The sequence below is a fragment of the Ranitomeya imitator genome, chromosome 2 (assembly GCF_032444005.1).
Source record: "Ranitomeya imitator isolate aRanImi1 chromosome 2, aRanImi1.pri, whole genome shotgun sequence".
Classification (NCBI taxonomy): domain Eukaryota; kingdom Metazoa; phylum Chordata; class Amphibia; order Anura; family Dendrobatidae; genus Ranitomeya; species Ranitomeya imitator.
Genome location: NC_091283.1, coordinates 730,746,478 through 730,773,329, shown reverse-complemented (window position 1 = coordinate 730,773,329; position 26,852 = coordinate 730,746,478). Strand labels below are relative to the sequence as shown.

Sequence of the window (26,852 nt, the reverse complement as noted above, 5' to 3'; positions counted from 1 at the left end):
AAAAGATTTATGGAAAACAGTGCAACCAATCAAATAACTTAGATTATTTTTCTTACATAAATTTTGAGAGTAAATGCTGGCATAGTTAAAGGTGTTTTACGAGAATAGAAAAAATAAATAAAAGAAATGTCATCATAAATAAATAACTAAATACTTTTACCTAGCCAATCGCAATTGTTTTGTATAGGGACGTAATCACTATGAAGTTAAAATGGCCACTACCTTGTTACTTTGACAGAAATTTGTTAGGACAGCTATCTGAACACATGCAGATGTGTCCAGATCCCAGAATTCCAAGTGGTGGAAGTTCACCGACCTCCATATTGGGACACCCAAATGATGGGTGTCTCAATATGGAAACTGCAGCCTCTTGCGCGGTACCACCAGCGGAACACCGTCGCAATACACACACACTGTATATGCACCCCCCACCCCCACACACACACACACACACACACACACTGTATACACCACAGCACATGATGGGAGAACACAGGAAGGAGAGACAGCAGACAAGGGGGATAGCACATGGGGTAGGCAGGTCAAAGAAGAGAGCACAGACGGGAGAACTCAGCATATGGGGAAAGAGAGAGAGTGGATAGGTGGGTGCGCACATGAGGGGGAGAGATTCTCAACGCTGCAAAGCCTGCCCCCATCGTGACATTACCGCCCTCCCGATGCTATCGCATCGGGCCTCCATCTAGTAATATTATATTTTGATATATTATCCCTTTACAAACATGACAATACCAATATTCTTAGTTTTTCTTACTACTTTTTTTTTTTTACAGGAGAAAATATATAGCTATAGATTTGTATGTGTGTCTGAATGTGTGTGTCTATTTTTTAAATTCCCTTGTGGGATTCGAATCTGCAATATATACTGTATTTCAATGTTGAGGACAAAAAACATTTTCCACAGGAAGACAAACATGGCAGCCATAGTGGCATTCCGCACAAGGGCCTTCAACAATGGGCCACTGGTGCACTAGCATTGGTACTTACTGTATTGATTATGAGACACACTTTCTTTCGCCGAAATTTGGAGAAAATGGGGGTGCACCGTATAATCCGGATGTAGCTTACCGGGAAGGGGGAGGGTAGCTGCGATGGAGCTTGGTCCCATGAGACAGGGTCTCTGTTGCAGGAAGCTGGAAGCGGCAGTAGTAGGGCGATGCCTCGGGCTGGGATGAGGGAGTGTTCGGCACTGTAAGGCTGCAGCGGGCTCCAAGCTTTCAGAAATTGTTGGGAGTCCCTGCACTTGCCATCCCAAGTTCTCAATCTGCGCATGCGCTGCCTCTTATGGCCATTTTTCCTAAGCCCACCGCTGTGGATAAGTGCGATCAGAGCAGGGTTAAGTCGCTACTACTGATGCGTGAGCGTTCTCTGATAAGGTGTTATCCCATCATACTTGTGTGCTAATAGAGTATCTTCGGCAGGCATTCCCTGCATGTGTTTCGGTTGTCAAACAGCCGTGAGATATGCAGGCACGGCGACTTGAACATAGTATTAGAGCACGCCGAAGATACTCTATTAACGCCTTATCCGAGCATGCTCGCTCATCACTAGACACTATTGTTGTGGGCAGATGCTAACTGTGTAACACAGCAGTCATCTGTTGGTTACTGTGCAAGCTGAGTTCCTGAGTCATCTCCATACATGGGGACCTGGCATACGACATACCGTATTTTTCGGAATATAAAACACACTTTTCTCCTCCAAGAATGTGGGAGAAATGGGGGGTGCGTGTTATAATCCGGATGTACCTGCTCTGGCTGAGGTGGAGGAGTGCCAGCGGTAGAGCAGCGGGACACAGGAGGCAGGAGCCGGCCGCTGTGGCTTACTCCCATGCTTGCTGTGCACATTGTCTATAGACAGTGAGCTGCTTATCAGAAGAGGACTCTGACAACTTGGCACCTGGCAACTTGGGCAACAATGATATCCTAGGTAGAAAACCTTCCTTGTAAGTAAACATCACACAGCCTGATAAGTGACACATCGCTGAATTCAGTTATTTAACGCCTAACTCATGCTGTCTTTAGATTACATAGAAAAACCTGCTACAGATTCCCTTTAAAAAGGATTTCTCAGCTCTTCTAACTTGTCTGTTTCCGTAAATACGGTAATTGTTTTACACTATGAAATATCCATTCTGGAGCTCTGTTGTTGTTGCTGTTGATGTAATGAAATTGTCTCTTCTATTACATTATTTTTGCGGTGCTGACTCTTTTCCTTTTTCGTTTGCCATTCGACTAACAGGTTGTAGTCCTGGGGCATGCGCCCACCACTTGGATAGTTATTTTATTGTTTTTTTGAAAGACAGAAAGATTGTCTGAATAGGTTGTGTATAAATCAAGTGGAATCTCTTGTATAAACCTTATGCTCCCATGACATGCCATTTGTGGAAGCATCTTCCCCAGTGGGTAGCCACTGATTAATAAATGAGGCTAAGGCTACTTTCACACTAGCATCGGTACGGGCCTGTCGCAGTGTGTTGGGCTGACGTACCGAGGCATTCTGTGAAGTAAAAGCACAACGGGGGCAGCGGATGCAGTTTTTCAACGCATCCGCTGCCCCATTGTAAGGTCCTGGAGGAGGGGACGGAGTTCAGGCCGCGCATGCGCGGTCGGAAATGGCGGACACGACGCACAAAAAACGTTACAGGTAGCGTTTTTTTGTGCCGACGGTCCGCCAAAACATGACGCATCCGTCGCATGACGGATGCGACGTGTGGCAATCCGTCGCAATGCGTCGCTAATGAAAGTCTATGGAGAAAAAACGCATCCTGCAGGCAACTTTGCAGGATGCGTTTTTTCTCCAAAACGACGCATTGCGACGGAGGCCATTGTCGCTAGTGTGAAAGTAGCCTAATGCGCTTATGACTGCAAATCTGTGGGATAATTTAGAGAGTGGCGGCCTCCCTGTCGGTTTTCTTCCTGAAGCCCCAACTTTTTCTTTTTTTTTTATCCCAATACTGACACTCTGTGTGAACCAAGATTTGGTTAAGAGGAGTGATCAAAATACAGCAGCCTGAATTATAATGCCATGACGTTCATGTGGGGAGTGCCCCCTTACTCGCCCTGCCCCTTGGTGATTGACTGCTGCTCGATTATGTCATTGTTCCATCAGAAACATAGCACACCATTTTTTTCCTTGTGGCGTTTTGTCCGACAGAAGTACGGACCTGCATCTTTAATTTGCTCCTTTCCTGTAAGGCAGCGCGTTCAGCGGACAGATCTGCTCATCACCAACTCCTGGAAAATGCCTTCTAGAGTGAGGAGGCGCCCATCTGTTTTGTTTGACCCATTTTCTACCTTTTTGATTTTTTCTCTTTAGGACAGGCTCTATTTGTAGAGATAAATGCTACCTATATTTATAGGGCTGTTTGTGGTGGTTTTACAGGTGCCTCCCGAGAAAGATTGTAAGGATCTAAAGCGAACACTTTTTCTCAGCAGTTACGGAGTTACACTGGATTGTAATGAATTAGCAGAAAAGTCACTGCAGTAACGGTGTCCTAGACGTGGAGTGCCAGCAATCGCTCTGCTTTAAATACAGCATGTGGGAGTCGGAAGAGCAGGAATAGAATACAGATGGGTCTTCACGTATCAGTCACTGTCACTTAATCAGCTCTAGCTGCAATTTTCCAAGTCTTATCAGATAGTCGAGGCGGCAGTCAATATCACAAGAGTTCTGAGATTCATTTAAATTCAGTTTACTTCTGAAACAATCATCTTGATACACCGAAGAATACTGTGCAGAGATTGAGATTTCACTCTTCTCTCCTTTTTACTGTATATATGGTGGATGCATGGATACCGATATATACACATATATATAGTATACTTTTACATGCAGATGTAGCATTTTACACAAATTGTGTGTTTTTATGTATTATACTGTACACTACCGTTCAAAAGTTTAGGGTCACTTAGAGATTTCCTTATTTTGAAAGAAAAGCACAGTTTTTTCCAATGAAGCTAACATTAAATGATTCAGAAATACTCTATACATTGTTAATGTGGTAAATGACTATTGTAGCTGCAAATTTCTGGTTTGTAATGCAATATCTTCATAAGTGTATAGAGGCCCATTTCAACAACCATCACTCCAGTGTGTTCTTATGGTACTTTGTGTTTGCTAACTGTGTAAGAAGGCTAAAGGATGGTTAGAATACCCCTGAAAACCCTTGTGCAAGTATGTTAGCACAGCTGAAAACAGTTTGGCTAATTAGAGAACCTATAAACCTGACCTTCCTTTGAGCTAGTTGAGAATCAGAAGCATTACAGTTGTTGGCTCCATTAAACTCTATAAATGGCCAGAAAAAAAAACTTTCATGCGAAACTGGGCAGTATAGTCTTTGTTCTGAGAAATGAAGGCTATTCCATACGAGAAATTGCCAAGAAACTGAAGATTTCCTACAACAGTGTGTACTACTCCCTTCAGAGGAGAGCACAAACAGGCTCTAACCAGAGTAGAAAGAGAAGTGGGAGGCCCCGCTGCACAACTGAGCAACAAGACAAGTACATTAGGGTCTGTAGTTTGAGAAATCGACTCTTCACAGGTCCTCAACTGGCAGCTTCATTAAATAGTACATGCAAAACGCCTGTGTCAATGTCTGCAGTGAAGAACCAACTCCGAGATGCTGGCCTTCAGGGCAGAGCGGCAAAGTAACAGCCATATCTGAGACTGGCTAATAAAAGGAAAAGATTAATACGGGCAAAAGAACACAGACATTGGATAGAGGAAGATTGTAAAAAAGTGTTATGGACAGACGAATCCAAGTTTGAGGTGTTTCGATCACACAGAAGAACATTTGTGAGACACAGAACAACTGAAAAGATGCTGGAAGAGTGCCTGACGCCATCTGTCAAGCATGGTGGAGGTAATGTGATGGTCTGGGGTTGCTTTAGTGCTGGTAAAGTGGGAGATTTGTACAAGGTAAAAGGGATATTGAATAAGGAAGGCTAGCACTCCATTTTGCACTGCCATGTCATACCCTGTGGACAGCGCTTGATTGGAGCCAATTTCATCCTACAACAGGACAATGACCCAAAGCACACCTCTAAATTAGGTAAGAACTATTTAGGGAAGAAGCAAGCAGCTGGTATTCTATCTGTAATGGAGTGGCCAGCGCAGTCACCAGTTCTCAACCCCATTGAGCTGTTGTGGGAGCAGCTTAACAGTATGATATGCAAATAAAAATATTTTTTTCGAACCTTGTCAATGTCTGGACTAGATTTTCAATTAATTTGGCAACTCATTTGATTAATAAAAGTATGAGTTTTCATGGAAAACACAAAATTGTCTGGGTGACCCTAAACTTTTGAACGGTAGTGTATATGTGTATATATAATATACAGGTTGGGCCATTTGTATGGATACACCTAAATACAATGGAAATGGTTGGTGATATCAACTTCCTGTTTGTGGCACATTAGTATATGGGAGGGGGAAAACTTTTGAAGATGGGTGGTGACCATGGCGGCTCTTTTGAAGTCGGTCATTTTGGATCCAACTTTATTTTTTCCAATGGGCAGGGAGTCATGTGACACATCAAACTTATTGAGAATTTCACAAGAAAATCAAGGGTGTTGGGTGCTTGGTTTTAACATAACTTTATTCTTTCATGAGTTATTTACAAGTTTATGACCACTTATAAAATGTGTTCAAAGTGCTGCCTATTGTCTTGGATTGTCAATGCAACCCTCTTCTCCCACTCTTGACATACTGATAGCAACACCGCAGAAGAAATTCTAGCGCAGGCTTCCAGTATCTGTTGTTTCAAATGTTGCACAACTTATGTTCCAATTTTTGTTTTGCCTATTCTGCAAACTCAGCGCGCCTCCAGTCTGGGTCATCCTCGTTGACTGGATTTTGTAAGGGTGCCCTTTGTGAGTAGCTAATATCTGCCGAAGACATGTTCGACTGATGCCACTCTCCAGCGTCATGCGGCGAGTGCTACACTGTGGGCTCTTGCTGAATGATGCTAGGACAGCCACTGATGTTTCTTCATTAGTGACAGTTTTCTTGCATCCACATTTTGGAAAATCCAACACTGAACCGAAATTTGGCAAGCAGTTTGCTAACTGTAGAATGGGACCCGGGTACTGCGTTCACCAGACATCAACACAATTTCTATCCGCTCCTCACGTGTTATCCTCTGCGGCATGTCAATGGCTGTAAACAAAGAGAAATGTTTAAATAACTCATGAAAGAATAAAGTTACATTAAAACCAAGCACACCATTGTTTTTCTTGTGAAATTCTCAATAAGTTTGATGTGTCACATGACATAAAGTTGGACCCAAATTGCCGATTTCAAAATGACCGCCATGGTCACCACCCATCTTGAAAAGTTTTCCCCCTCCCAGATACTAATGTGTCACAAACAGGAAATTGATATCACCAACCATTCCCATTTTATTTAGGTGTATCCATGTACATGGCCCACACTGTATATACACATACACGCATCTGTTATTTCGATTATTAAAGGAAATGTCTACGTTCACTAAAATAATCCGCTAAAGTGTGTAAGGTAAAGGAATTAACAAACTCATCAGGGAGTCACGCTCTGGCTTATTGCCACTGCTTTGATCCCAGTCTTTTCACTGCTCTATCTAGGCAGTCACTGAGCTCAGCTGTTCATGAGCCATTATCCTCTACATCAGTGATTTTCAACCTTTTTTGAGCCGCGGCACACTTTTTATACTTAAAAAATCCCGAGGCACACCACCAACCAAAATGGCACAAAATGGTGCGTCCAGGTTTGAGATGAAAGTCTGCAGTCATTCTATGTGACTGCAGGCTTCTGAATTCTCACAGCGCAAGCACTGCACACTTTCAGGATTCTCCCTTGCCGGTGGCCAGAGTGGACGGTCATGACAGCACAAGTATGTGATTTGGATACTTCTGGCCACATTCTAACTAGACGTGTCCGGCCTCAGTCAATTCATTTTCATTGAATGAGGCCACACATGTCTAGTCAGCACGTGACCGCATGTATGTAAATCACCAACATCAGAGAATTATGATAGCAGTGTGCACTGTGAGAATTCAGAAGTCTGCAGTCACATAGTATGACTGCAGACTCATCACAACCTTGGACATCCCCTTTAATGTTCCTAACAAATAAAAATGAGAATTAGTATCACAAAAAAAACACATTTACATCCAGATACCTGATAGATGACGTTGTTTGTGGAGTCGCCTCTTTCTTTTCATCTTCACCTTGTCCAGATGCCATGATGACTCTTCTCATCCACCGCCAGAGCTCGTTTCTGCAGACTTCCATCTTCTCCTGTCTTCTGCAGCACATCCCGACACAACACCCTTAAAGATAGCAGTGTTATTATAATGCTCCGGAATAACAATATCTGCCCTAGGCTGAGCCCCTGAGTAAATAATTGCCCCTCACTTTATTCCCAGCACATAATATGACCCTCACTGTCCCTCTTATGGTACATGCCATCCACACTGCCCTCTCTCTCTTTTCCATACTTCACGCTGCCTTCTCATACTGTGTCCCTCATAGAGAGCCCAGTCTCTCTACTGTGCCCCTTCATTACACTCCTACTTGGCATGCTGTCTCCTCCTGGCTGTTACCTTCACACTACTCAGTATCTATTATGTGTCCACTCACACTTTCATCCCCCCATACTGTCTGCACACATTTCTAATAGCCTCCTCCTGTACATCCCCCCCTGCTAACATACCCCTTTGCTCTCTCCATATTTCCTCCTCACATTCCCCCCTCACACATTCCCCCGACTCCCCATACTGTCCTCACACATCCCATCACCATTGCTCCCAGTACTGTCAGCACACATTTTTCCCCTCGCTACTGTGTCCACCCCCATCTCCCCACTCACCCCCACAGAATATATCCACTCCCCTACCGATAGAATAAATCCATCCCCTTCCACACAGAATAAATGCACCCTGCCCCACACATGCTAAATAAATTCCAGCCCCCTCCACGTACACACTGAATAAATCCCCCCCACACACTGAATAAATCCCCCCCACACACTGAATAAATCCCCACACACACTGAATAAATCCCCCCCACACACACTGAATAAATCCCCCCCACACACTGAATAAATCCCCCCACTCACTGAATAAATCCCCCACACACACTGAATAAATCCCCCCCACAGAATAAATCCCCCCCACACACTGAATAAATCCCCCCCACACACTGAATAAATCCCCCCACACACTGAATAAATCCCCCCACACACTGAATAAATCCCCCCCACACACTGAATAAATCCCCCCCACACACTGAATAAATCCCCCCCAGACACTGAATAAATCCCCCCACACACTGAATAAATCCACCCACACACTGAATAAATCCCCCCCACACACTGAATAAATCCCCCCACACACTGAATAAATCCCCCCACACACTGAATAAATCCCCCCCACACACTGAATAAATCCCCCCACACACTGAATAAATCCCCCCACACTTAATAAATCCCCCCACACACTTAATAAATCCCCCCACACACTTAATAAATCCCCCCACACACTTAATAAATCCCCCCCACACACTGAATAAATCCCCCCCACACACTGAATAAATCCCCCCACACACTGAATAAATCCCCCCACACACTGAATAAATCCCCCCACACTGAATAAATCCCCCCCACACACTGAATAAATCCCCCTACACACTGAATAAATCCCCCCCACACACTGAATAAATCCCCCCACACACTGAATAAATCCCCCCCACACACTGAATAAATCCCCCCACACTTAATAAATCCCCCCACACACTTAATAAATCCCCCCACACACTTAATAAATCCCCCCACACACTTAATAAATCCCCCCACATATTCCCCATAAACCCGCCCCACGCTGAATCTTTGGTGTCTTCAGCTCCACAGCACAGGAGCACTTACCACCAAGTGTCTTCTGTCTCCTGCGCGCCGGATAGTGACGTCAGCAGCGTGATCACATGACTTGATCACGCTGCTGGCGTCGCTCTGACCCAGCGGTCAGAGCCTCAATTGTACTCGCAGCTGGTAGATGTCTGCGAGTACAATTGATCTCCGGGAGCCGGCGCGCTGCAGCTTCTCTGTGCCGGCTGTCAGCTTGACAGTCGGCACAGAGAACAGCTGACTCCCGTTCCCCGCGGCACACCCGACCATGTGCCGCGGCACACTAGTGTGCCGTGGCACACTGGTTGAAAAACACTGCTCTACATGAGCACTGAGCTCATTGTTGCGAGCCGTCATTCTCTACATGAGCACTGAGCTCAGTGAGTGGCTAAAGTAGTGACGTGTGTTGTTGACGTGACACCATTGGTTAGTCAAAACACAACCACAGTACCGTCAGGGAGCTGGCGCTGGACCCAGGGAGATTGAGTACCTGAAGTTTATTTTATGTTTAGGTTTGTTACTTTATGTGCTGTACACACTTTGAGGACCATTTTATTGAAAGTGGACATCCTTCCTTTTAAAGCTGAGCAAAAATATTTGTTGTCCTGATCCAGTGTCTCGTCTGTTCCTCCGTGCCAGTGGGAAAAGCAAAATCTTCTGTAGTCAGTATTCTCGGCCCGGCACTGCTTACTAGATCCTGACATGACACAACATACAGGTCCTTCTCAAAAAATTAGCATATAGTGTTAAATTTCATTATTTACCATAATGTAATGATTACAATTAAACTTTCATATATTATAGATTCATTATCCACCAACTGAAATTTGTCAGGTCTTTTATTGTTTTAATACTGATGATTTTGGCATACAACTCCTGATAACCCAAAAAACCTGTCTCAATAAATTAGCATATCAAGAAAAGGTTCTCTAAACGACCTATTACCCTAATCTTCTGAATCAACTAATTAACTCTAAACACATGCAAAAGATACCTGAGGCTTTTATAAACTCCCTGCCTGGTTCATTACTCAAAACCCCCATCATGGGTAAGACTAGCGACCTGACAGATGTCAAGAAGGCCATCATTGACACCCTCAAGCAAGAGGGTAAGACCCAGAAAGAAATTTCTCGACAAATAGGCTGTTCCCAGAGTGCTGTATCAAGGCACCTCAATGGTAAGTCTGTTGGAAGGAAACAATGTGGCAGAAAACGCTGTACAACGAGAAGAGGAGACCGGACCCTGAGGAAGATTGTGGAGAAGGACCGATTCCAGACCTTGGGGAACCTGAGGAAGCAGTGGACTGAGTCTGGTGTGGAAACATCCAGAGCCACCGTGCACAGGCGTGTGCAGGAAATGGGCTACAGGTGCCGCATTCCCCAGGTAAAGCCACTTTTGAGCTACAGAGAAGCAGCACTGGACTGTTGCTAAGTGGTCCCAAGTACTTTTTTCTGATGAAAGCAAATTTTGCATGTCATTCGGAAATCAAGGTGCCAGAGTCTGGAGGAAGACTGGGGAGAAGGAAATGCCAAAATGCCTGAAGTCCAGTGTCAAGTACCAACAGTCAGTGATGGTGTGGGGTGCCATGTCAGCTGCTGGTTTTGGTCCACTGTGTTTCATCAAGGGCAGGGTCAATGCAGCTAGCTATCAGGAGATTTTGGAGCACTTCATGCTTCCATCGGCTGAAATGCTTTATGGAGATGAAGATTTCATTTTTCAGCACGACCTGGCACCTGCTCACAGTGCCAAAACCACTGGTAAATGGTTTACTGACCATGGTATTACTGTGCTCAATTGGCCTGCCAACTCTCCTGACCTGAACCCCATAGAGAATTGGGATATTGTGAAGAGAAAGTTGAGAGACGCAAGACCCAACACTCTGGATGAGCTTAAGGCCGCTATTGAAGCATCCTGGGCCTCCATAACATCTCAGCAGTGTCACAGGCTGATTGCCTCCATGCCACGCCGCATTGAAGCAGTCATTTCTGCCAAAGGATTCCCGACCAAGTATTGAGTGCATAACTGAACATTATTATTTGTTGGTTTTTTTGTTTGTTATTAAAAAACACTTTTATTTGATTGGATGGGTGAAATATGCTAATTTATTGAGACAGGTTTTTTGGGTTATCAGGAGTTGTATGCCAAAATCATCAGTATTAAAACAGTAAAAGACCTGACAAATTTCAGTTGGTGGATAATGAATCTATAATATATGAAAGTTTAATTGTAATCATTACATTATGGTAAATAATGAAATTTAACACTATATGCTAATTTTTTGAGAAGGACCTGTATAGTGAAGGAAAAAATTAGGAAATGTGATTTTATGGATTTTATTTTTTATATTCTGTCTCTCAATGTTAAAATTAACCTACTCTTAAAATTATAGACTGTTCATGACTTTGTCAGTGGGCAAACTTACAAAATCAGCAAGGGGATCAAGTAATTATTTCCTTCACTGTATGTCACATTGTCACATGGGATCTAATAAGCGTAGAAGGTGTCCCGGATACCGAGCCAAGGATTCTGGCAACATGTGAAGGCTGCCAAGGAGAACCAGACAGGGCGCTAGACAAAGACTGCACCAATCCTTGTACTCAACTCTGATTAAAATGTATGTTCTTCTACATTAGAATATACACTGTGTTCCAAATTATTATGCAAATTGGATTTAAGTGTCATAAAGATTTAATTGTTTTGTTTTTCAAATAAACTCATGGATGGTATTGTGTCTCAGGGCTCAATGGATCACTGAAATCAATCTTAAACACATGTGATTAGTTTTCCAGGTGATTCTAATTAAAGGAAAACTACTTAAAAATGATGTTCCACATTATTAAGCTGGCCACAGGTTTCAAGTAATATGGGAACTAAAAAGGATCTCTGCTGAAAAGCATTTAATAGTGCAATGCCTTGGACAAGGTATGAAAACATTAGATATTCCACAAAAACTTAAGCGTGACCTTCATACTGTGAAGAGATTTGTGACTGAAACAGAGCACAGACAGAGTTCATGCAGGTAAAGGCATAATGAGGAAGGTTTCTGCGAGACAAATTCATGGGATTAAGAGAGCAGCTGCCAAAATACCATTACAAAGCAGCAAACAGTTATTTGAAGCTGCTGGTGCCTCTGGAGTCCCTCAAACCTGAAGGTGTAGGATCCTTCAAAGGCTTGCTGTGGTGCATAAACCTAATATTCAGCCACCCTTACACAAGTAGAAATGGTTAAAGTGGGCCCAGACATACAGTTAGGTTCATATATATTTGGACAGCGACAACATTTTTCTAATTTTGGTTATAGACATTACCACAATGAGTTTTAAGCAAAACAATTCAGATGCAGTTGAAGTTCAGACTTTCAGCTTTCATTTGAGGGTATCCACATTATATTTGGATGAAGGGTTTAGGAGTTTCAGCTCCTTAACATGTGCCACCCTGTTTTTAAAGGGACCAAAAGTAATTGGACAATTGACTCCAAGGCTATTTCATGGACAGGTGGGGGCAATCCATTTGTTATGTTATTCTCAATTAAGCAGATAAAAGGCCTGCAGTTGATTTGAGGTGTGGTGCTTGCATTTGGAAGGTTTTGCTGTGAAGTAAACATGCGGTCAAAGGAGCTCTCCATGCAGGTGAAACAAGCCATCCTTAAGCTGTGAAAACAGAAAAAAACCCATCTGAGAAATTGCTACAATATTAGGAGTGGCAAAATCTACAGTTTGGTACATCCTGAGAAAGAAAGAAAGCACTGGTGAACTCATTAATGCAAAAAGACCTGGGCGCCCACGGAAGACAACAGTGGTGGATGATCGAAGATTAATCTCCATGGTGAAGAGAAACCCCTGCACAACAGCCAACCAAGTGAACAACACTCTCCAGGAGGTCGGCGTATCAATATCCAAATCTACCATAAAGAGAAGACTGCATGAAAGTAAATACAGAGGGTTCACTGCACGGTGCAAACCACTCATAAGTATCAAGAATAAAAAAGCTAGACTGGACTTTGCTAAAAAACATCTAAAAAAGCCAGCACAGTTCTGGAAGAACATTCTTTGGACAGATGAAACCAAGATCAACCTCTACCAGAATGATGGAAAGAGAAAAGTATGGCGAAGGTGTGGTACAGCTCATGATCCAAAGCATACCACATCATCTGTAAAACACGGCGGAGGCAGTGTGATGGCTTGGGCATGCATGGCTGCCAGTTGCACTGGGTCACTAGTGTTTACTGATGATGTGACACAGGACAGAAGCAGCCGAATTAATTCTGAGGTACTCAGAGACATACTGTGTGCTCAGATCCAGCCAAATGCAGCCAAACTGATTGGTCGTCGTTTCATACTATAGATGGATAATAACCCAAAACAAAGTCAAAGCAACCCAGGAGTTTATTAAAGCAAAGAAGTGGAATATTCTTGAATGGCAAAGTCAGTTACTTGATCTCAACCCAATTGAGCATGCATTTCACTTGTTAAAGACTAAACTTCAGACAGAAAGGCCCACAAACAAACAGCAACTGAAAACCACCGCAGTGAAGGCCTGGCAGAGCATCAAAAAGGAGGAAACACAGCATCTGGTGATGTCTATAAGTTCAAGACTTCAGGCAGTCATTGCCAACAAAGGGTTTTTAACCAAGTGCTAAAAATGAACATTTTATTTAAAATTATTGAATCTGTCCAATTACTTTTGGTCCTTTTAAAAACAGGGTGGCACATGTTAAGGATCTGAAACTCCTGAACCCTTCATCCAATTTTAATGTGGATACCCTCAAATGAAAGCTGAAAGTCTGATCTTCAACTGCATCTGAATTGTTTTGTTTAAAATTCATTGTGGTAATGTCTATAACCAAAATTAGAAAAAGGTTGTCTCTGTCCAAATATATATGGACCTAACTGTACATGAACACTAATTTCCAAATAGTCTTGTTTACTGATGAGTGTCAAGCAACCCTGGATGGTCCAGATGGATGGAGTAGTGGATGGTTGGTGGATTGCCACCATGTCCCAACAAGGCTGCGACGTCAGCAAGGAGGTGGAGGAGTCACATTTTGGGCCAGAATCACGGGGAAACAGCTGGTAGAACGCTTTAAGGTTCCTGAAGGTGTGAAAATGACCTCTGCAAAGTATTTAGAGTTTCTGACTGACAACTTTCTTCCATGGTCTGAAAAGCAGAAATGTGCCTTCAGGAGCAAAATCATCTTCATGCATGACAACGCACCATCTCATGCTGCAAAGAATACCTCTGAGTCATTGGCTGCTATGGGCATAAAAGGAGATAAACTCATGGTGTGGCCACCATCTTCACCTGACCTCAACCGTACAGAGAACCTTTGGAGTATCATCAAGCAAAAGATCTATGAAGGTGGGAGGCAGTTCACATCAAAACAGCGGCTCTGGAAGGCTAATCTGACTTCATGCAAAGAAATACAAACAGAAACTCTCCAAAAACTCACAAGTTCAATGGATGCAAGAATTGTGAAGGTGATATCAAAGAAGGGTTCCTATGTTAACATGTAACTTGGCCTGTTAGGAGGTTTTGGAGTTAAATAGCTGTTTTGTTCAGTGAATGTGACCTCCTAATGCTGCAAATTCCACAAATGAGCATTTTGAGTTCTTTAAAACATACCAAATGTATAGAAATTCTACTGTGCCTAATAATTTGGAACAGTGCATTTTGAGTTTTTATTTACCGTATTTTCCGGCGTATAAGACGACCCCCAACTTTTCCAGTTAAAATATAAAATATTCTCAAAAGTCGGGGGTTGTCTTTTATATGCTGGGTGTCATCTTATAGGGTGGGTGCGGAGCAATTTGCGGTCGACGTATATAGTGGGTAGGGAGTGGTCCCGATGACGAGGTGAGGAAGCGCCTCACCAGGAAGGTGTAAGTGAAGCAAACTGTCAGCGTCTGGGATGCCAGGGTTATGCAAAAAAGAGAGAGCGCGGTGCTGTGCCTAGAAATACACTCCTCTTTCACTCATCTGGCTCGCCCTTGTATCCTATTATCTCCTTCTCTGCCTCTGCTTCACTTACACCTTCCCGGTGAGGTGCCCCCTCACCTCGTCATTGGGGTCGCTCCCCCCACAATATGCGGCGACCGCAGATTACTCCGCACCTGCCCTATAAGACGACACCTGGCGTATAAGACGATACCCGACTTTTGAGAAGATTTTCAGGGGTTAAAAAGTAGTCTTATACGCCAGAAAATACAGTATTTTGGAGATTATACTGTTATCATTGGGAGGTTTCTTCAATAAAATTCGATGTATACTCTAAAGGGTCATGACTTTTATTAGACTGACTGTCATTTGCACCGACCATTTAGGAAAATCCGAGAAAAATATAATTTGCATAATAATTTGGAACACAGTGTATAACAAGCTAGTATATTACGGGATTGCATACATTGATTAGAAGTGTCAACTCTTTTTTTATTTTTATGGATTGCTCATTATTCTACCTGTGGCATTGAGGCATATAAATGTTTAATCCATTGAATGTGCTTGTTCCCCCGATGTAAAGCCTAATTGTGCGGCTCACCTGTGTTGTAGCAGCTGACATGGGATTTTGTGTCCTAGATTAGCAGTGTTAATAATGGGAAATATACCCGAGATGGTGTGTAATCTTGAAGATTTCTGCAAACCCACGATAAGGCTCTGGAAGACGACTTCTTCTGGTGTGAAACCTCAACCAATATGTCTCCATTACTTAGAAGAGTCATGAAGCCTCTTGCGCATATTGTAGTGGGACTTTCTTTTTGGAAAGTTTGGGTCATTGTATTCTTAAAGGTGTCCTTGTAAATTGTAAAGTTTGTTTTAAAAGAGCATTACAATTTCTCTTATCCAAGAATATGGGAATCCCTTTAATGAAGGGAGGACACCAGAAGATGCTCATCTTTCAGGATGGATACAGGAGAAGCCAGAAAAGACTAGTACTCTCCTGTGTGACGTGGTGAATAAGGAAACAGTAAAGTCATTGATGAAGTATTCATATTAATACATGTGTTTTCAGTGCTGCAGTAAAAAAGAATATATTTCTTTACGAGGCGAGGACACAGTCTAGGCCCACCGTCTGTTGTCTTTAATGGTTACTGCCACATTGTAAAACGAAGAAGCCTTTTTTTAATTAAAGTAATCCTAATAGCCGTGGTTATAGCCATTTTCATGGATATCTGAAGCTGCTATGATAATCTGTAAGATTAGTAAGTGCTTGTTAAAGACTCTTTGAAATAATTTGTTGTAGTCACACTCCGGAGTCGTCATTACCCTTTGATGTAATGTGACCTAGTTTTGTGTAAATGTATTTGACTCACGGATTACAATATGATAAGGAGGCTTCTGGTTTTATCGCGAAATGACTTCAACTGTTTGGAAATGGCAAGATCAGCATTAGTTAGCTATTGCCACTCCAGTGATGGCCCTCCGCTCTTCTCCATCAGGTTTTGTTTGCGTGGCTGTAGTGCTTTTTTTGTGTCTACAACATGTGACCGCTGCAGCCAAACACTGTGCTTGATGGTCTTGCGCCATCCACATTAACATGATCCCAGAGCCTTGTGAATGCCTGCAGCAGTGACATGCCAGAGACGTGACATTACAGTGGTAGATGTCCATAGTGATCAGTTGAGAGGCAGCGCTGGTGTAGCGGTAGGTAGCAATGTTGATTTGGTCTTATGCCATTTTATTGTGAAACTGGAAAATCACTATAAGGTTGTGTGTACACGATGTCTTTTTCAGGCAGATTTTGCCTGGAAGCCGCCTGAAAACCCTCTATAAAAATGTTACAAAGATTGAACATAATTCACAGCAATGTAAAAAGGATACTGCTGTGCATATGTTGCATCTTTTGTCACTTATTTTCTCTAATTCAGGCTACAAAAGCGAAGAAACCATCAGAAGAAGTAGCATGTCTATTCCAAGCGGAATCCAGCAAAGTGATGGGGTTAATAAAATTATAGATGGAAATCCCTTTACCTTTCTTCTGACATCTACCTTAGATTCATGTAGCAAGTCGTCAGAGGTCGTATACAGCAGTCTCAGAGGTACACTGTTGGGATCTGCCTCCAAGGACAGCTCCACTGGCCGCTTTTATCCACTTAAATGCTGCTGTCAATCTGTGACTGCTGCACTTAGTGCCCAGCAGTGCTGTCAAGATGGTAAACCAAAACCCCTACTCCGACTCCGCAATTTCCCTGACTTCCGACGCCACGACTCCGACCCCACAGCACTGGTCATTTCTGAGCATGTACATAAAGTGCACCACAGATTCATCTCAACTAAAAGCCAAGATCCTTAGATCAGGAACAGACAGACATTTATAGGACATTTCATACATTTCCGAATTTCTTATAAAAGCATTTACAGCACATCCTGCACTGAACCCAATTTATTATATATTTTTAGGAGTTGAAGTCCGTCCATTTTATACCGACTCCACCAAAATGGAGACCGACTCCACGTCTCTGACTCCACAGCCCTGGTGCGTGGACTGGGGGGACCCTTTTTCACAGTGCCTTCTGACCTCCGCAGTTGCAGGTTGCCGATGGATTGTTATGGCAGCTGGGGGTCTGCTGAAAAACCCCACATCTAATAATACAGTGCTCCATGGAAACCCAGCCAATGCCTAAGCTTCAAAAAAGACCCTGATTTTTTTCTATATACAGCAGTATTTAAGTATTTCTGTACATAGTACAAGCGATCAGACGATCACCTTGTTAAGTGTTTTGCTTGGAGAGCCAGTAGTGTGTTGCTGTCTGTAAAAGATAGTCAGTACCTTATCTGCCATAACACTTGGAGGTGTTGGACTTTTTGAACATTAATAGACAATACAGATTTTCTGTCTATTACATACCTGATTGGTCTGTTCCAAGTGATCAATTGTGTTTATAGAGAGGAGCGAATTGATTTGCAGCATCCTGCAGGAATGGCCAGTGTCTCTTCTGATTAGCGTGCCCTGTGTGACCACATGCATACGTCACTCTGCAACGATACAAATCAAAAGAAATGGCGGGATTCCATCAGGTAGGAGACATCTTGGGTGCGTCATGCTGTAAAATCAAGGCCAATGTAGATAGGAGACCATTTATCAGGCCTCCCAGTACGTTGGTGTAGGATCCTGCAAATCGATTTACTCATCTCTAGTTAGTAATGATCCATAATATCAGTCACTTGTTGATTCCAGCGATCATCTAATTAAGATATATAGAAGATCAGTTTTGGAAGAAATTTTTATCATGCGTCTATAAGGAAAGATGTCTTAACTTCTATGTGCCTCACTGACTTAACATTACGAGATTTTATTCTCACGGATTTTCTTTTCTACTAATTTCTTTTTTTTGTTCTAACACGTTTAACGTCTTGTCATTCTTCTAAGATCATCCACATTAATTATCGACTTGTGGATCGTTTAGAAATCTTTCAGCTCTGGCTGTAGGTTACAACTTCTGAGCTAAAGTTTTGCTCTATAAAAATAGCAAATTTTCATTTTATCTTCATGTTTTTCTACTTTTGATTTTTTTTCATCTAGTACTATGTAAAGAGTCTCCATTTAATTCAAGTTTAGTGTCCTAAATTATAGCATCATAAAAAAAAAAGAATATTGCCAGTATGTGTGGCAGGAAGCCAGACCTGTTAGCCTATATTTCCCGTGATGCCCCATCATTCCGCTTGCGCAACTTCTCGTTTGTCAATCAATAGTCACAGATATAAGAAAACTCATGTGCTTGTAATTGATATATATAGAGGAAAGGATGCACTAAATTAGTAGTTTTGCTTAGTTAAACTTGTAGTGAAATATATACATCCGTGTATAACGTTCCGAGTAAAGACTGAAATGCATGGAGGGGCTGCAGATTTGTTGACCCGAGCTCATAAGCCTTGTAGGTATACACAGTATGAGTCTGGAGACCCCCCAACCAGTCCAGATATCGCTGTCCGTACTCCGGCTGAGATATATGGCGATGTGAAATTGGGCTAAGTAGATTTTTTGGCTGAAGAGCCAGGCGTTGCCTGGGCATTGTAACTAACTGGTAAGTTATAACAAATTATAATGATTATCCTCCATCCTATAGTCCCGTGCCCATATACCCATCATACATATCCTCCATCCCATAGTCCCATGCCCATATACTCATCATACATATCCTCCATTCCATAGTCCTGTGCCCATATATCCACACATCCTCCATCCCATAGTCCTGTGCCCTTATACCCATCACACACCCTCCATCCCATAGTCCTGTGCCCTTATACCCATCACACACCCTCCATCCCATAGTCCTGTGCCCTTATACCCATCACACATCCTCCATCCCATAGTCCAGTGCCCATATACCCATCATACATATCCTCCATCTCATAGTCCAGTGCCCATATACCCATCATACATATTCTCCATCCCATAGTCTTGTGCCCTTATACCCATCACACACCCTCCATCCCATAGTCCATTGACCATATACCCATCATACATTACCTCCATCCCATAGTCTTGTGCCCTTATACCCATCACACACCCTCCATCCCATAGTCCATTGACCATATACCCATCATACATTACCTCCATCCCATAGTCTTGTGCCCTTATACCCATCACACACCCTCCATCCCATAGTCCATTGACCATATACCCATCATACATTACCTCCATCCCATAGTCTTGTGCCCATATACCCATCACACACCCTCCATCCCATAATCCTGAGCTGGGTGGCGCTGAGCAGGGAGTTCCTGGAGATGTGCTGTTATGTAACCTGGCATTTCGGCTGTAATAGAGGAGGGGGTGATTCATTTCTGTTATGTCATTTCTGCCATGTCTGGGGGCAGACAATATCTGGGAACTTATGTTCCCAGGAAGGTAGATTTCTCCCACCCGGTCAGTGTCTGCTGAGGTGTTGGGGAGTGGGAAAACTGTTGTTCATAGCAACCAATCACAGCTCAGCTTCTTTTAAACGGCTCTGGTGAAATGAAAGATGTGTAGTCATCGGGTGGGGCTATGTGGAGTGGGCGTGGCTGACACACACACACACACACATACACACTCGATTCCTGTTGCCTAAACCATGGGAAGCATGGAAATCTGAGCCGGGATCCACATTTGCAACCAAGTATATTTTTTTCTGAAACTCCCATGTTTCAGAGAAAGTATAGTTAGAATCTGTAGCTAGGGGAGAGACCTGTCAATCGCATCTAGCAGCTCTGAGAAAATCTTCTAACCATATTTTCTGTGACGTGCCAGACTCTGATTCTTGCTGTCCATGGTTTGGGCATCTTCTAAAGCTAAGAATGGTGTGATTGACTTTTGTTAGATGAGGAGTAGTGACAAAAACATTTCTTAGTCATGTTCTTCTTTTGCCACAATAGCTGACGTTGTTGGGAGGTGGAAGTGTTCAGGATGTATAACAGAGAGTCGATGCCGCGATGCACTTATAACTGGGGTGGGCAATGAATATTCCCGAGGGGCTACACGAGACATTGTGACTGTTGTGGAGGGCTGAACAAATAGGCTGAAATTAATTCTGCTCAATATTAATATTAACATACAATTAATATTAATATAAATAATTATAATATCACTTAATATTGAGCAGAACTAAATATGCTGATATCCCCCTATATACCGTATGAGCTCACACAAAGCCCCACTATATACCATATGAGCCCACACACTGCCTCCTATATAAAAGATAAGCCCCAACATGGCACCCTATATAAATTATAAACACCCATATAGCCTCTCTGTATACAATATGAGCCCCCACATTGCCTCGTATATACAGTATGAACCCCCTCATAGCCTCCTATATACAGTGAGCACCCACATAGCCTACTATATACAGTATGAGCCCTCACATAGCCTTGTATATACAGTATAACCCCCACATAGCCTCCTATATACAGTATAACCCCACATAGCCTCCATATATACACTGTGAGCCCCACATAGCCTCCTATATGCATACAAATATCTCATACACATGAAAAAACAACACATACTCACTTTGCTCCCATTCCCCCGGATCTCTGGAAATTCTTCCACGCATGCTCAGTTTCAAAAGACGGTACCAGTCGCTGGATTCCTGGTTTTGACAGTCAGTGACGGATCCTGCGCCCATAGGCTTCCATTATAGCCAACGATGGGCAGCGCAGGACCCGTCACTGAGCAATTTTCCGACGTGCAGAAAAAACGTTCCTCTGAACGTTTTCTCCACCCGACGGACAGCGATTTTCCGATGGATCATGTGCGCGACAGATGAAACGGATGGCCATCCGTCACAATCCGTCGCTATGGGAAAAAAAAAGGATCAGCAGAAAAATTTGCAGGATCCTGTTTTTTAAAAAAAATCGACCGATTTTGACGGGAGCTAAAAGACGGATGTGTGAAAGAGGCCTTAGATTCCACCATTGAATTACATGTTTACTGAAATTCACCTCTTCTTAGGCTTCTTTCACACTTCCGTCGGTACGGGGCCGTCACAAAGCGCCGGCGCAACATACCGACGGACAGTTGTGATTTTCTGCACAACATGTGCAGCGGACGCAGTGTTTCAACGTGTCCGCTACCGATGGTAAACTTCCAGGGAGGAGGGGGTGGAGTTACGGCTGCGCATGCGCAGTTTAAAATGCAGGACACGATGTACGAAAAAACGTTCCCTTGAATGTTTTTTCGCTGCGACGGTCCGCCAAATACCGACGCATCCAGTGCACGACGGACGCGACGTGTGGCCATACGTCGCAATCCAGCGGCAATACAAGTCTATGGGGGAAAAAAACGCATCCTGCGGGCACATTTGAAGGATGCCTTTTTTTCCCAAAATGACGCATTGTGACGGATCTAAAATGACGGAAGTGTGAATATAGCCTTACTGATATAACTTTTGTAACTGATATTTGGCAAGCATATCTGCCCATACTAAATCAACACACAAAGTGAGTCTTTAATTTTTGACTTACTCATACTGTCTCAAGAAAGCAGTGCTAAAAATGATCCAATAACCATGCTTCTTAATCTCTAAAATGAAGTTTACATGTTGACTTATATGAAAACAGCATTTAGTTTTTTAAAGAGGTTGTCCACTACTAGGACAACCCCTTCTTAAACTAAATGTTCGGCACCAAAAAAAATAAAAATAAACCTATACTCGCCTCCCGTACCGGCTCTATTCCCGTGGTGTCTGCACTCGCGGTCCCACGGCTGTGATGCTGTGAAATGACCGGTGATGCCGGCGCCCAATCAGCGCTGGTGTCACGGTCTCCGCCTCCTGTCGAAATGAACAGACAGTGACGGAGACCGTGACGCCACCGCTGACTGGGCACCGGGCATCACTTGTCACTTCATCATATCACAGCCCCAGGACCGTAAGTGACAACGCTGCTGGAACAGAGCTAGCTCAGATTATTTTATTGGGGCCAAACATTTAGTTTAAGAAGGGGTTGTCCTGGTAGTGGATAACCCCTTTAAGAAGCTAAGAGTTATGCAGTCTACTTAATTCCTGGTTTCTTGTAGGACAGGCTCTCCTTTTGGAGTGACCTCTCTGGTGAATAGTAATACTGCATTAGTAGAACTATAGAGAAGTGCAAGATCTGCTGCAACACATTTTTCAATCAATGGTTTGTTTTCCGTTTACACGGTTATTGCTGTATTTACAAACCGATATCCGGGCCTTTGAACAAGCACACAGCTCTGGACAGTGAGAGCTATGAGTAGAAGATCTACTGTACGAGAAGTTGATACTGAGGAGAGTAAGGAGATGTGTTCCATCTTCTTTGAATCCAAAAATGTATTAGAAATTACTTCTTAAATAAAACCATGGCAATGGCAAAGTTCACATGGCAAGATATACTTTGCTTACTTTACTATATCTTGCCATGTGACTTTTGCCATTGCCATTGTTTGTTTGTTTTTTAAAAAGTAATTTCTAATAAATTTTTGGATTCAAAGAAGCTGGAACACATCTCCTTTTTCTCATCAGTACTACACTTGTGACCGCACAAGTTACGTGCTTCAGCAAGCCGTGTGCCACTACTGTGGGTGAGCTGGTTTATTCTTTTGTCTTTGTTTAGGTGATATTGAGGGCTGGTAATTTTACAAAATGTAAAACAGTACCTTGTTAGGAGCTAAGAGGGAGGTAAGCAGCTAACTGCTTTATAGAAAGCAATATGCTGGAGAGAGGTGGCTGGGATACGAAGCATTAAACCCTTTACTGGATTGTAGCTGCTGCACACTCTTGGCCAGGGTCTTGGCCGATACTGGTGGCCAAGCTCTATGGAAACCAGCTGTACACTATGAAAGATAAAAGCTGTCCTTGCAAGAGAATGAGAGCAGATAGAAAAAACCCAATGCAATATTGCTTATTGTCATGCTATCTAATTACCGTATTTTTCGGACTATAAGATGCACCCAGGTTTTAGAGGTGGAAAATAGGGAAAAAAAATATTTGAAGCAAAAAAATGTGGTAAAACATTTAATAACATACTATTATATATAATAACACCACATATAATAGTATGTTATTATGTTGGAAGCTGCGGGCCCAGTGTGGTGTCTGTAGAGTACTATATGAAAACGCTGGAGGGTGAGTATAAGAATGGGGGCACAGGGCTTATATTTAAAGCATCACTCCAGCACTGCAAAATAACACTGGAGTGCTGCTTTAAAATCCAATGGGAGAACTATAACTCCCAGCATGTCCTGCAGATCCTAAGACATGCTGGGAGTTATAGTTCACTAAAGAAGTGGCAGAGTGCTTTATTGTGTTTTGGAAAGACTAACCTCTTAATTGTGGCAGCCAGCCACACTGTGGTGAGGTAAAAGCCCTCCCTCTTGTTGACTTTCCACAGCACAGGTAATGCAAGCCAGCAGATTCTAGTGTTGGAGTCTGAAGGACCTGTGATGATGTCAGGAAGAGGGAGGGCTCTGTGCTGCCATGTGATGCTCCAGCCCGCCCACTTCTGACATCATCACAGGTCCTCCTTGTGCACACTGCACAGCACTCAGCTCCAGCCCAGGAAGGTACAGCAATCTCCTCTCCCCCGGACCCTGCTGCTGCCTCCTCTCCCCTGGGCACACGGATCTCCCCAGCTGCTGCAGGAATCAGCGCTGGGGAAGCCATGTGTGTCCCTGCTTAAGTGCAGTATTCATTTGCCTTTCCCTGCTCACCACTCAGCTGATAGGTGGGCGGGGAGTAGCTAATGAATATTCACTGCACTTAATCATCGGGACCGCATGGTTTCCCCAGCACTGATTCTGGGCAGCTGGGGACATCCTGAAGTGGGATCACTCACTGCTGCCCCCCTCCTCACATGCTACATCCGTACCCTAAGACGCACCCACACTTTCCTCCCAAATTTGGAGGAAAAAAAGTGCTTCTTACGGTCAGAAAAATACGGTAATTAAAGCAATTTAATAACTTCACAACACCGCTTATACTACATTCCTAAACATATCTAGTTTTAAATATATTTATGAACAAATGCTCTATAACTCAAATAAGTGCTTGAAATCTTCTATCAGATTGTTAAAGACAAGGGCTTCTCCAACTTTTTCTGTCGGGGCCTCATTACACAGATCAAGATAATTGAGACTTGACATAAAAGAAAACACTTTGCTATGTTTCAGCCAAAATAGCTTTTTTTCAAGCAAAGAAAAGACAAAGGCCATTTTGGCCGAGATATTGCAATCTTTTTTTTATGGATGGATGAAATAAAAGCTATGTTTTTTATCAAATCCGCTGTCATCTTTGACTTCTGGAGAACACATGTTACAGCTTGGAAAACTTGAGCTCCACAGGAATTCACTGGTGGTTCATGGGCCTTAACAAACCAAGTTGATGTCTGAGCCTCACGATTTATAGTGGAACAACATACTAACGTGATAAATATCTTTCAACGTCTATGCCTCACCAGCTACGCCTCACTATCATCTAACTACAGTGTCACTGGTGAGGCTAGTCTCCCTGTTTGAGAAGCACTTGTTTAGACTACTTTTTGTATAGTGGGCTCCCCAGGCTAAAGCCATTCATGAGCGCTCTACAGGTCCTGGGTAACATCTACACTCCTCCAGGGAAGAAGTTTGATACATTATCTCCTAATAAATGCTTGAGTTTTCCTTCGGGTTTTAAAAAAACAGAAGACATAGACAATTATTTTTTAATTAATTCTAGGGGTTTGCACATAAAATGTTCTTACAAGGTGGTATGTAGAAATGGAACCCAGAAGTTCGGGGTGAGCAGAGCTTTGGTTATTCCTGTGATTGCTTGTACAGCTGAATACTTTATGATGCTTCTATGTTGCCTTTTAAACTTTACAATTGTTGTGCATCATAATTCTTGCCTAGAATTAATCTTCTACTATTGTTATATTTCTTCAGTAAGTGTTATGTTCTGGTTAAAACATTGCTCTATTAAGTGAATTATAAACCGGTACTCTGTATTTTGGCTTTCGTGACGCTTTTTCCTCCCCCCTTTCCTACTTTTATTATCCAATTTCCCCTCTTTTTTTTTTTCTGCACAGAGTGGGTATTCTGCTCCCTCCTTCTGTCCCTGGCAGGGCCCATACCAGGGAAGTCCTCGGACTGGTCCACCGCACCGCAGACAGAGTGAGTCTGTGCTCCCCTCACTCATCCCTCCTGACCCTAAACATCTGCCTATTAAATATTGTGCATGCACCTGTCCTCACTAGCATCCCTGCCCAAATGGAAAAAGATGCACACCAGTTGGTTCTAACAAAAATGCTTTATTGACTCAAGCTAAAACAATGCGTATACCTTTACAGAGCAGTATTACCCATCACTTGCCAAGACCATCTGAGCCATTTCCTAATATTGCTCTTCCCTTTCTGGGGCCTGTAATATGACAATGTGACCTAGCACATGCTTGCAGCAATATTAGCTTAAATTTTCAGACTCGTTAGAATAAACCTTAATTAGTGTCCATGAATTTATCTGTTCACTGCTACCAAGTACAGATCTTAAAATGGTGAGGTTCCAACACAAAAATGTATATTACATAGTTGCATAGTATTTTTTATACGAGATTGAGCTTTATTTGTTTGCCACGTACAGGTGTACAGTAGGCCTCCAAGCATGTTAAAAAAGCACTCTTCCCATCAAAGTTTTATCCTCATAATATATTGCAATCATCATATTATAAAGCACAGTGTACTTACAATTGCTCATTTTGCCTTCCTACCCAATTAATTATTCTCTTTTCTCCACTTTATGTGGAAACAGGAAGTCTCTTGTCCCTGCATTTATCATCCCCCTCTTCAGCTCCTGACCCAGCTGCTCCACTCCCCCCACCAGGGACTTTTGCGGTGACTCATGAGTCACGCAGGAAAATTTTACTTTCTGTTTCTACATAGAGCTTAAAAGGATTTAGGTAGTCCGTTTTTAATTACTACAGGTCATAGACCTGTCTCTTTTCCTGATGGAAAAGAGAAGAATTATCTGGGTAGAAAGGCAAAAAGAGCAATTGTAAGTATAAAGTGCTATATAATATGATGACTGCAATATATTAAGAGGATAAAAACTGTGATGAGAGGAGTCCATCACTATTGTGCACAATTATTGTGGACAAGAGGATCCTAAGAACGCCTGTTTCCTGATAATCATGTGCTGGTAACAGGCTGCCGATCTTTTTTGCTTTGCCCAAATTGTAATCATTCTCAGCAGCACATTGTCCTATGTAAACAGATTCTTTTCTTTAAAGTATTGTGCCCTCATAAAGAATAGTGCAGCCATGTAGCTTATAATACAGATGCAGCAGACCCTATTTTTGGAACCTATGTCAGCCAATCAATGGTGAACTTGAAGCTTCCCCTAAAAAAAAGGTTATGAAGTGAATTACAAAAAAATAACATGCCCCCTAATATAAATTAATAAGAATATTAGAAATAGCCTCTGAATTGCAGGACTATAAATCCACTTAGTTGGTACTTAAGTATCATTGCTTTGATTGGTCCC

General features: G+C 42.8%; 1 protein-coding gene across 5 annotated transcripts in view; it reads left to right on the top strand.

The window, feature by feature from the left end:
* Positions 1 to 26,852, top strand: part of CCSER2 (coiled-coil serine rich protein 2) — a 253,366-nt gene that overhangs the window by 204,936 nt on the left and 21,578 nt on the right. For 3 of the 5 annotated variants that reach the window (XM_069753196.1, XM_069753195.1, XM_069753197.1), the window contains one exon: positions 25,403 to 25,487. The exons of the other annotated variants lie outside the window; for them this stretch is intronic. In XM_069753196.1, the coding sequence (XP_069609297.1) occupies positions 25,403 to 25,487 (85 nt within the window). The remainder of the gene's footprint in view (positions 1 to 25,402; positions 25,488 to 26,852) is intronic. 5 annotated transcript variants of the gene reach the window in all.